A 12790-nucleotide genomic window follows, 5' to 3' on the forward strand; every position below is an offset into this window, starting at 1 on the left:
ATACAAAATATTACATTTTAAAAATATTACCAACCTGTTAGCTAGGTACATTAATTAGCATCTAGTAATCCACATCAGTAGGAAGCAAATAAAGTCATCTTAAGTGTAGTTGTTGTCTATAACAAGCTCTATCAGCTGTGTAAAGATGCTAAATTAAATTACTTTGGATATTAATATATTGTATGTTTTCAAAACTAAAGTCAGTGAAGATGCAGAGCAGATCTGAGACAGGTCCTCAGATCCCCAGCCAAGCACCGACTCACCATTATGGTGGAAAACTGTGTGTGTGTGTGTGTGTGTGTGTGTGTGTGTGTGTGTGTGTGAGTGTGAGTGAGCGAGGTGATGTGTGAGGTGATGTGATGTGATGTGATGTGATGTGATGTGATCAGCCTACATTACAGCCTCATGAGGAACCCAGTCGTTATAATCCTCACTCATAATGTGTTTGTGTCTCTCACAGGAAAGGTTAAGTGGAATGTTAGTCTGCAACAGCGCTCTCTTTCTCTTTGCTCTAACACTCACAACAGCTGTATGTGGTTTGTAATCTATTTTTCCCACTGGACTCACTGTGTTCAGTGTGTTTATGTGTTTGTGTTGTAGGGATTCATTAAGACTTGATTAAGCTTGTTGTGTTGTATAGTTTCACTTTCAAGACAATTTGTGACTGTGAATCTGGCAACCCTGCCAACAACATATACACACACAGTGGAACTGTTACAGAGATATATGACCACAAGCAATACTGTAGTCCTTATTTTCTAGACTCACATTGTATTATCCGCTTTCTACTTATATTCTACATTACAAGCAAAACTTATTTAAGATTTTGTCCATTCAGATTTCTGAATGTTCCTTTATTTGTAGACAAAAAATATTTTTTTTAATCGAATCCAGATTCAACTGGGTACAGGAGGTAATTTTTTGGCTTGTAAGCTTAAAGCAAAATCTCTTTCAAGGACCATGGTGGCCATATTTGCAGGGGCACAATGACTTTACCAATTGGCAATTGACTCATCGCAAAGAGCTTGATTGACAGGCAATCTGACCAATCATAATGCCGAATCCGCCATTTTGTCCGACAAATGAACCAGACGGGAGAGCATAGATTAACTACATTGGACGTAAACATGAAAAATGGCATCTATTAACGTCTTTCCGCGGTTGAAATAAAATACCTACTCATGATCATTCATGTTTATTTCATGTTTTAAGTAAATATGAGAAGAAGATCAGTTTACGTGCCGCTTGAACTAAGGCAATTCAATGATATGTCACGACACATTAAAGAGCCACAAAATGGTGTTACCAAATTTGAAAGCTAAAACCTTGTTTTTTACCAGAAGTCACCTGCTCTGTCTTGTCGGTTTCCTCTTTGATCTGTGATATATTTTTTTCTGTGTGAGAACATGGTGTGTAGTGTGAGAGTAGCATGGCTTGTTGGACATAGCAACTGTAACTAAGGAGGGCGGGTTTCTATTTAGATGGCGGGACTTATTCTGCCATATTGCTTGTTGCACTTTTTCCCATCCATAGTACTATGAGTGCACGAGTAGGGATGGGTATCGAGTTTGATACTTTTTAGGCACCGACCGAATTGCCTCGATACCACCGAGTATCGAAAAACGTCTTGTCGTTCGGTACCAAATTTCGATACCTAAGGGGTTAATCTCATTAACGACAGTGAGCCAATAAGCCTGCAGCACTAGGTGTGACTAGAAGTGACGCGGTGCTGATTGATCAGTGTTTGACATCCGCGAGAGCAATTCGAGCAGTCTGCGTACGGAGCAGTCTGCTCTCTATATCGCGCAGTTTCGCTTACTTGACACAGACTGAAGCTCGCGTGACATTTCAGCGTCTACCGTCTCACTAAATGAGGACATAAACACATGAACAACAGCTCTAGAACTGCTCTGAAAGTCACTTCATGGGCATTTTACCGTTTGATTCGAGTAAAACTTGCGTCATATCATATACACACAGAACTGTAACGGTATTCCCGGAAACCCGTCAAAATAAAAGTTGGGATTAACTTGGAAGACACTGCGGCAGAAATAAATTAATATTGTTCAGCAGAGTGTACATACTGCTATTACTAGGCTACTATTCAAATTATTAAAACTCTTATTTTTTAATTAATGATCACACAACATTTCTTCCACGTTTTAATTTTAATAGTAAAATTTTGTTTGCCAAAATAAATAAAGTTTTATTTTCAATAATTTAAAAGAAAAATTAAATTAATGTTTTATGCCTTCATTTGAAAACCAGATACAGAACACAGAATTTCTGAGGAAAAAGAAAACATTTCATAAGGCTGTTTTAAGAATAAATTTAAATAAACTAAGTTGTTTTTATGCATTCAAATAATTAGACATACTACACCAGAATTTAATAACAATAAAACATATGGTGAAAGAAAATAAAACGTCCACTTATGAAAGTGGATAAAGATTTTAAATTTCTTGAAGTCTTTAACAACCTAGAATAAATGAATAGAAATGATGATTCTGTCTGAGCTATGCGTTTTAAAACGAGCACGCACTAGTGTAAACTGAAAACTATTTGAGCTTTATTAAAATTATTTGTACTGATTTACTGTGTTGGCTATATTTTGTTCCTTTGTGCAGTGGCTCAGGAGATGAGTCTTTGAGTCTGTATACATGTCAACAAGCTGAAAAAAATAAAACCAATTACATTATCTTATTTTTGAGATAATGTAATCTTGTTAAAACTGTTTTCATAAAATTGGTATCGAAAAAAGTATCGTTCAGGAACAGGTATCGAACTCAAGGTATCGGTATCGGTATCGATATTGAACATTTTTGAACGATACCCAACCCTATGCACGAGTGACATATCTCTCAAGACTTAAAATCATTGTAAATTAATATTATAGTTCTTATTCTGAATGATTCATTTATGTACATGTATAGTTATTTATTTTTCGCAATTAGTCCCCATGCTAATTATTTTTCTTTTTGGTTTGTTTGTTTTACTCAAATATATGTAACAATACAGAAGAAAAGGTCTGTCACAACTTCCTTTGCATCACGACTTTACAGTGATAGTTCACCCAAAAATGAAAAATCTGTCAGAAAGGTAGTAAGGACATCATTAAAATAGTCCCAGTGGTTAACAGTGGTTCAACTGTAATTTTATGAAGCTACGAGAATACTATTTTTGTGCAAAGAAAACAAAAATAACTTAAATCTACAATTTCTTCTCTTCCATGTCATGTCCTTACTACCATTCTGGGATTTGAATGTGTCAGTCAGAATGTGCCTTGCTTTCTATGCAGGGTCTGAATTTCATCAAAAATATCTTAATTTGTGTTCAGAAGATGATTGAAGTTCATACAGGTTTGGAACAACATGAGGATGAGTAATTAATGACAGAATTTTCATATTTGGGTGAACTAACCCTTTAAGTAATTGACCTTAGTCAGGTTAGCGCTCTGGTTAATTGCCACACCAAAGTATTCTTAATTCTTTTTCAACAAAATTAAATTTAAACGTAAAAATATAAACAGCAAACAAATTATTGTCTGAATTATACTTGTGTGGTTTCCCTCTCTACAGAGAGTTTTAATATAAAGTGGAACTTAGTGCCCATGAAATAAAGAGGCAGCAGCTTTTAGATAAATGGTAATGCTAATAGTAAACTGTCATCAGGTATATTAGAACTCTTCGGTTAATTGCATCGAATCAAATCAAATAGAACGACTTGACATTTCCATGGTACATTTGTTCTACTTCATGCGTGCATGTTGTGCGAAAGACATATTCCACTCGTGTGTGTGATGAGATGGTCAGGAGCTTGTGTGTGGAGGAGTGTGTGAAGGGACAATAGGCTCTTTAGCGGAACGCCACTCGTCCGTCTGCCGTAGAAATGGCTGGGGATTGTTCCCGTGGAGATGGCACAAGCAGCAGAGCACTCAGGGTTGAGGAGTATGTCATGACTGAGCCCAGCGATAATGTGTGTGTCATAAGGGAGCAGCAGTGACAGGACTTCAGTCACAAAGCCTTTGTTCAGTCCAGCGCTCATGACACGAGCAGCAGGTGTTCACTCCATAGGTGTTGTCACCTCTGTGGGACTTCTCAGTCCCTATTCTTCCTCTCCCTTAGCCTCCATCCACACTGTGTATGTGTGATGCACACTGTGTTTCTCCAGTCATAATCTCTTCTCTTTCTTTTTAGCATTTTTATTCATGATTATTAATCTGGGATATTCCTTATGCCCATTAATCAAGTTCTATTTTTTTTTTTAATTAATGTCTTGTGTGTGTGTGTGTGTGTGTGTGTGTGTGTGTGAGAGAGAGAGAGAGAGAGAGAGAGAGACGCTGATTTTTTGAAAATACTGCATGTAAAACAATCACACCAATAAATTACTTTGAAACTTAAATTGATGATCCTGTATGAAAATGTTTTGATTGACACTCTTATCATAAGACTCTCTTTCTCAATTTTCCCTTAATTTCCAGTTTAGATTGTAATGAAAGAAAAAAAGGCAAAGAACCTCAGTCTCTCTCTCTCTCTCTCTCTCTCTCTCTCACTCAAGGGATTATGTGAATCAGTCTCCGATTTGCGGCGTATGCTGGAAGCAGTCGTCAGTATATCAGCAATGAGATTAGAGCGATCTCCCGCAGCAGCCGTGTTTGTGCATGTTCATATGTTCATCAAATTTCCCAAAGTGTCATTTCAACTTCCTCTTCTAATTTTCATCATAATAGCGCAGGAAGATAATCTACGTTTGGATCCAGTCATGTTTAATCAGTCTAAATACGGAGGAGAATTTCCGCTCTACATCCACTGAAGGAATCGTGTTAATGTTGGCACTGGGCTTTCTCTCCATACGCAGATTAACTGGCTCAGCCCCATATGTTGTGTGACTCTGCCAATCCCCCTGCGTTCGCTTCACTCTCTCGAAGGAAGTGGCAAAGCATTTAATTTCCTGTCCAGCAGCAGGTCGCCTTGTGTTGATTTACAGTGTGGATGTGTGTGTGGCCTGGTGGCCCTTTAGATAGTCCGTCTCCCCAGCCAGTTTAGTTTCTATGACAACCCAGCATGCCATCATAATATCATGGGCCGCCATGTAACGTCAGCTGTGTAAATGCGTGTTTCACATGTGAAATTGCACCAGTGTGAATGTTGTGTTTGTGATATGGTATGTGTGTGTGATCAGCATCAGTGTATCAGAGACAGCAACAGACAGTTACAAATAACTGCAATGCTGCTTTAGCTCCAGCAACTACCACCCCCTAGTGTCCTCACGATGAACTGCAACCCACAAATGCGCTCATTCATCGTATTCTCGTAATAATATCTTCCTTCAGTCCGCCTTGCGCTGTATTAAGGAGATGTTTTATCTCATTACCAGGCTGTAAAACCGCAGAGACTGGGAGGTTTACAGCGACGGTAATATGTGAAGAGGAGATAAAGAGTCTGGGTGGTGATTTGTACATAGACATGACAGAGAAAGTCTTCTCTCTCAGTGTTTGCTGTCAATTACGGTTTTGCTCATTACAGAGTCTGCTTCTCCAGCACTCACAAAAAAATCAGATCAGAGCCCACCCTTCATGTTTCACTGACTATTTCGGTCTACATTTCCATCTTTTTCCACCTCTCACCAGATGCATCTTGCTCATCTCTTCCACATCCCACCAGTTTCTGTAACAGACGCTTCTAGGTATGTTCCATACTCAAGATGTTTAATAGGTATTTCTGAAAATTTCCGCATGTAGGTTTGTTTTGGAACAGACCTGTGTGCTTCAGATGACAAATAGGAAATATTTATTCCTCAGCGGCTGCTCTTTCATAGCTCAAAACATTTCATGGAATTCAAAAAAGGATCAACTTTGTCTTAGCTGTTTCTCTAATGTAGGGCAGGGGTTTTCAAGCCCCCCAAAAATGTTAGTAGACAACAGTAATTATAATATAATTATGAGTTTAATCACTATTGTATTCCTGTCAGTTCAAATGAAATAATTTGTGATTAATTTCATATTTCTAGTCCAAAATATATAGTGTAGATTTGTCCAGATGATAATTAATTTGATACATATTTATACGGTTTTTATTTTTAATTTAAAGTATAAATGGGTCTTTCTATGTGTAAATATAGCTGCACATATATATTAGGATGGGGTAGGAACTCCTGCCTGAAATAAGACACTAAAAAAACATACACTGTAAAAAAAATCAAGTTGTACAAAATAAATGAAAAGCAATGTGTTTCTTTATAATTGTTTGTGGAATTTATAGAGCTTGGCAAACTACGTCACGCCGCGTCGGATTCCGCCATGTTTTATGTAACGCTCAGGGGCACACAGTGTAAACACATGCAAATCACCACAGAAAAAAGCCGACCGTTTACGATTCATATTTTTGGAAAACCATCTTACATACTCTTAGAATAAAACGGACTAATAAGTAAATCTCTTTAAATAAAAAAATGGCTCTGTGGTTTGTCTGAGAGGCTGCATATATTCATTATTCAGTCTCCTTCACTACAGTGGTACCGATATAGGATAACTGCTAAAACACTTTGGTTAGAGCAGCAAAACCATGCCTATTTTTTAAAGGGGATAATACATAGCTAGATCTTAAACAGTGGATCGTTTAGCATTGTTATATATCACAATATTGCCCAGTAAATCTGCTCAGTGTAAAGAATTAAGCCATTATAGAGGTAACAGAACTTACTATAAGCTGCTTTGAATCGATGTTTATTGTGGATGCTGTGCAAATAAATAATGAACCAAGTTGAAGATTCATTATTATTAGAGATGCCGAACAATGATAAACGATCAAATAAATGAATGAATGAAACTTAGTCCTTACAAGCATGTGTCCTGGGATCAAAGAGCTGCCACAGATAATATTTCCATATATGATTTTCTTTTATTTGTAGTGTGAGGGCGAACAGTTTAATGCAAATCACTGTATATTAAATCAACAGAGATCAGTTATGAAGCCATATCTTATTTGAGTTGTTACCGAGTTTCAGTTTAACTTTCATCCGAGTGTGAATGTAGACATTATAAAGGCTATTATTTTATGTTTATGTGATTCAACTTAAGATCGCATTGAATGGTTAATGCTTACTGTATCAACAGCGTTAACCAAAAGCAGAGGTATTTCATGCAGACACTGATAAGGGCTAACTTATGGCATCTATCTCTGCTTTTTGAGCTTTCTAAGGCTGAAAAAGGCACGTTTTTCACACCGGCTGTGCAAAGGGCTTTGGCAAATGATGTAAAGTGAGCCTTAACCACTCCAACACGATCTTAAGTAGAATAATAGAAACATTAAATAATAATCAACATCTATATTCACTATATTATCCAGTCTCCGCGGTAGCTCCCGTTACCTAAATTCCCAGAATGCATTGCCGCTGTGACAACACATTCCCAGACTCTATTAGCAATTTTTGAGTGTTAAAGGTCCCCTGAAATGCTTTGAAACACACAGCGTTATTCTATGTGTTGACGTCATTTTAACTGAAACAGAAAGACAGCGTGGGACATATCAAGCAGCCACCCTTTTTAACCCTTTTTAAAATAGCCAATAGCGTTCGTTTATATCACAGCTTGGGCTAAAGCCGTTCAGAGCCGTTGAGCTCCGTAAAGCTGCATTTGACAGGGTATGATAGCCAATCTCATCAATATTGCTATAAAATATAGCATTCTGTGTAGAATTCAAATAGGTCCGATACGTTTTGTGGTCTGCGCAGACTCGCTCCATGCTATCGTGTCTCTGGACCGGAGCAAAGCGTGTGTGCGGTGCAGTGGTTAGCGTGACTCGACACGAAAGCAGACTTCTTTTTTTCCTCAATGGAAAACATATTTACACTGTCTGAATCGTTCCCTGTCCCCTATATAGTGCACTGTGCCATTCACCATACAGAAAATACAAATTCTGTGAACAAGTGACCGATCTCAGGCGCAGCTTCAGCATCTGTTTATAGTGTAGGGGGCGGGCGCTTTGAATTCTAGAGAGCATTTGATTGGACAGAAAGTTTGATGAGAAGATGAAGTATGATGTGACGTCAAAAAAAAATGTTGAGCCGTTCTGGCGGAAGTGGGGAGGAGCCAAGATGGCGACCGAGACACACGCATTTTTCTGTGCTTAAAGAGTAGCTGTCTGTTACTCCAAATGAACAACGATAACTCTAAGTGTCCAGTGCTATTTTGTGAGAAATTGTGAAGAAACAGTCTTACGCTTCCAGTTTTCGCTTGTATTTGGCATATTCATTTACACAATGGCAGAGAAGGGACCTGTAAAGAGCAAAGGTAAAACGTCAGTTGGGCGTGTAAAGGATTCCCCTGATCAGACGGACATACACTCATATGCACGTAAAAATGGTACGGGTGCATCTCTCATACCCTTGTCCAAATCTGAGCCTAGTACTCCGGATTCTAAGAGAAGCAGACCTGAACCCACACTCGGAGAGTGGCAAGATAATATCATCAAGATATTGGTGGACAAGATGAGTCAGAATACAGCTGTTCTCAATCAAGAAATAAAGCAAATCCAGGAGTGTGTTAATTCTTTGAAAGAGGCCACGGAATATCTCTTTCAGGAGTTAAAGGATGTAAAAGGAGACATCGCTAATATGAAAACAATGGGTGAAGATCAGAAACGGATAACTGAACTGGAGCACAAGCTCAACAAAATGGAAAAGTACGTACCACAGACGGTGGAATTTGAGGCTGTATGGACTGGCTGAGCAGGAAGGCGAGGATGTTAACGGGTGGTTCAAATTTGCCGCTCTGTTATCCCAGAAAATGAGGAGGCAACAGCACATCGATGTCAGCCACAGGGTTGGTAGGAAGAACGCGGAGAAGATTCGACCAGTTATCATCAGGCAGGTCAACAAGAGATCTCATTTGGAAGAATGCTAGAGGATCGGAATATCTGAAATCGAGGAAGCTGCGGTTTGGAGAGGACCTGATGACGAAGGACAAGGAGGCTCGGAACAAACTGTGGCCCCAAATCGATGCTGCACGTAAAGAAGGAAAAAGAGCTTTTTATGTGGGAGCTACAGCAATAATTGATGGGAAAGAGGTTTGAGTGTAATGAGCAACAGCTGTTTGCTTCACATGTTTAAGTATTTTATCTCTATTTGAGATATTCACTCACAAGCTCCTCTGTCACTTTGGTTTTGAGAGCGTTGGACTCTAAGATAAATGACACTTACATCTTTTTGATAAATTTTTCGTTTAAATGCACACTGGATTAGTGATCTTTTAAGTTATTTGTTCATTTAGTTGCGTTGTTCTTTGGCGTTTGATGTGCCTTTCTTCACTGCTTGATTTTCTTTTTTTCTCTGTGCAATGTCGTTATGTTTATGTTCATATAATGTGAGGGGTATTCGTGAGCAATTTTTTTATATCTTAAGAGATTCAAGGCGGACTTTTACTTTTTACAAGAGACTCATGCTCGGCTCTGGAATCTTACTACAAATTTTGGAGAAATCAATGGGGAGACGATCTTTGGCTGTCCTATGCAAACAGCAATTCTGCAGGTGTTGCGATTTTAAGAGGAACATTTAAGGGGAAATACTTAAAAGTAATGTACACTCATCTGGAAGATGGGTAATTTTGGTAGTTGAAATAGAAGATAATATTGCTATTTTAGGAAACATTTATGGTTATAATAACAAAACTGAGAATCAAACTTTGTTGCAGAGTTTTGAAGAGGAGGTTTCAGGTATGTTGTTAACATTTTCTAATGCTAATTTAGTTTTGGGTGGAGACTGGAAAAGTGTTAGTAATCCTTTATTGGACTGTCTACCTCCACGACATGTACGACAACATTGTTTTTCTTTCATTAATGATTTATATTTGCATCTTAATTGTCTTGATGAATGGAGAAATAGGAGTTTACATGGAGTAATAAGGATGGTTCCAAACAATCCAGAATTGATTTTTGTTTACTGTCTAAAGAATTCCTTCCATTCTTACGGATCACAAAATGATTTATGTTATGTTTAGTTTTGATAGTTTGGAAGTTAAATAACTCATTCTTGGAAATGAACAATTAAAATGGTTAAAGATATTATAAAGGATTTTTATAGAAAGGCGAGTGCTTCTAAAGTGTATGGGAAATTGCTTTTATGTGCGCTGTTTTATCGGTACTTTCGCTTTCAAAATCGATCGCGTTCAGCAAGGAGGGGGGAGGATGGAAAGTGGGGGGGCACAGTAACTCGTTTGGGGGGGCACGGCCCTGGCGCCGGCCCTGAGTAAAAATAAACAAAGTATAACGAGAACGAAGTAGCATCAACACACTCTTTTCCTTTAATGAACATTAAACTCAGGCAAAGACAAAGGGAGAACTGAGGACTTATTAAGGAACAAGAACAAAAGAGCAAACAAGATGATTAATACAAAACAGGTGAATGGAATAAACAATGATTAACTAAACTAGGACAGGAACTACCAAATAAGGGCAAAACAGAACTGAAAGGAAACAGGCACGTGACACCAATCTGGTTTTATGCGTGGCAGATATATTGGAAATAATATTCGTTAGGATTTGGACCTAATTTATTATAATTTCTTTATTCAGGATGAAAGTTATATATTATTTGTTGATTATTATAAAGCTTTTGACTCTGTGGACCATTCATTTTTTTATGGAGCTTTTTTGGTTTTGGTAATAATTTTCTCAAAGCGATTCATACGATTTATAGTAATTGTAATACTTCTATTAAACTGCCTTTTGGAACAACTCCCAGATTTGATACTTCTAGAGGAGTAAAACAAGGAGACACTGCAGCTCCTTTCTTATTTTTATTAGTTATGCAAGTGTTGTGTCTTCATGTAAAAAAGAATACATTTCAGGGTATTTGTTTATTTGATAAAGAAATAAAATGTTCACAGCTTGCAGATGACACAACCATATTTTTGAGAAGTGAGAGAGAAATAGATGAAGCACTTAGGTGTTCAGATATTTTTTCGTCAGTTTCAGGTTTAATTGTAAATATCAATAAATGTGAATTGTTTCCTTTAAAAGATACTGTATATCTGATGGTGTGGTGGAATTGTGTGGCATACCAGTTAAAAGCCAAGTGTCTTATTTGGGGATCAAAATATGCAGAAATCAAAAGGAAAGAATTGATTTATCTTTGAATGGGAGGATATTGCTATCAAAAGCTGAAGGGCCGTCAAGATTATCTTGTACAGCAATGGTGTTGGATGCTCCAATGTCAATTATCAGGCAAGTTAATAAGAAAATGTATAACTTTATTTGGAGGAATAGACCACATTACTTAAATAGATGTATATTAGTTAATTTATATTATCAAGGTGGTTTAAATGCTATTGACTTTGACACCTCAAACACTATATTTTAAATCAAATGGATTCAGAATTGTTTCAAGTCTAATAACAAATTATGGTATTATATCCCAAATTTAGTTTTTGATCAAATTGGCGGTATTAAATTTCTCCTCAGTTGTAACTTTGACATGAATAAAATCCCTATTAAGCTTTCTAACTTTCATAGGCAAGCTCTATTATCCTGGTGTACAAACACAATTTCTCTCCCCATAGATGTTTGATCTGGAATAATAAAGATAAATAAATATATATTACATATATTTATAAGAATAAAACACTTTTTTAACATTGGTTTAAGAATAATATTTTATTGGTGACACAGTTGCTTCGCCATGATGGTAGTTTACTCTCTTATGGAGAATTTTTAGATAAAATCAAACTTCCAATTTCTGCAAAGGACTATGCAGTTGTTTTTGGTGCTATACCTTCTGGTCTTCTTCAATTGTTGCGTGCTACTGATGTTGTTGATTTGAATATAGCTATTGATTTAAATATAAAGTTAGATGGAGTTAGTATTCTTGATAGAAAATGCAACAATAACTTTCTTAGACAGATTTGTAGATTTGTATACTAACACCCAAAAAACTTTAATTTTGATTTCATGGGACCTTTAATTGTATTTACACTTTTTTTTCATGAATGTATAGCATAAAGTATCTTGGCAAATTTGAGCACAATTTTGAGCCTTTTCTAAAACTTTCAAAGAAATGTGTGATTTATTATTATTATTAATCTGGAAAAATAAATAAATAAATAGAAATTGACAAGCAAAAGACTTGGTGCCAAAGTCTCATTTTCCAAACTCTTGCGTTTTAGGAGAAGCTGTTTTATTTGTCGATTTTTTTGGTTCCTGCAGGATGGTTCATGTACATTCATGTTTGCAAAGACCTCGTTGTCTTTTTTTCTGTCCTGATCCAATAGGAACATCTGTCTATAGCTGCTTGGGATTTTCTGTGGTTCTGTGAATAGTGATGCTTACCAAACAAGTTTATCTAGTTCTAAATATAGACCTTGGCACGCCTCTGTGTGTTTTCGTTCTCAAACGGTAGGTCCAGGTGTAATAGGATGGGCGGTCTTATCACTTCAACTGTAAGAGGAAGTTCTTTTTAAAAAGAAGGTGTGTCTTTCAGGTGCAGCCAAAAGGAAGTCAGAGTGTTCCTTTGTGTCTGTAAGTGTGTGTGTGTGTGTACATGTCGATGGCTGAAGGGACCCATCATGCCCAGGCTGTGTCCAGGCAGTGTGTGTTGCTTTGCCCCGCTCTTGTTCGGCTGTGATGGAGGTGGTCAGGGAGATGCCAGCTGCTTAAAAGAAGAAGACTTTTTGGAAACCTCCTCCAGCAGTTCAGTAAGAACAACAGAAGAACAGACAATCAGCAATAGTGTCTTCTCACAGGTTTGGATAGGCTATTCCATTTAATTCCACTTGAGTTTGTGTAGTTTTCACTAGATT

General features: G+C 37.3%; 1 protein-coding gene across 2 annotated transcripts in view; it reads left to right on the top strand.

The window, feature by feature from the left end:
- Positions 1-12790, top strand: part of LOC306869659 (diacylglycerol kinase delta-like) — a 95177-nt gene that overhangs the window by 42411 nt on the left and 39976 nt on the right. The window contains exon 1 of one of the 2 annotated variants that reach the window (XM_079416510.1): positions 12467-12733. The exons of the other annotated variant lie outside the window; for it this stretch is intronic. Within the exon in view, the coding sequence (XP_079272636.1) occupies positions 12557-12733 (177 nt within the window). The 5' untranslated portion in view covers positions 12467-12556. Of the gene's footprint in view, positions 1-12466; positions 12734-12790 lie in introns of those variants that run through there. 2 annotated transcript variants of the gene reach the window in all.

The sequence above is a fragment of the Barbus barbus genome (genome assembly GCF_936440315.1).
Source record: "Barbus barbus genome assembly, chromosome: 1".
Lineage (NCBI taxonomy): Eukaryota > Metazoa > Chordata > Actinopteri > Cypriniformes > Cyprinidae > Barbus > Barbus barbus.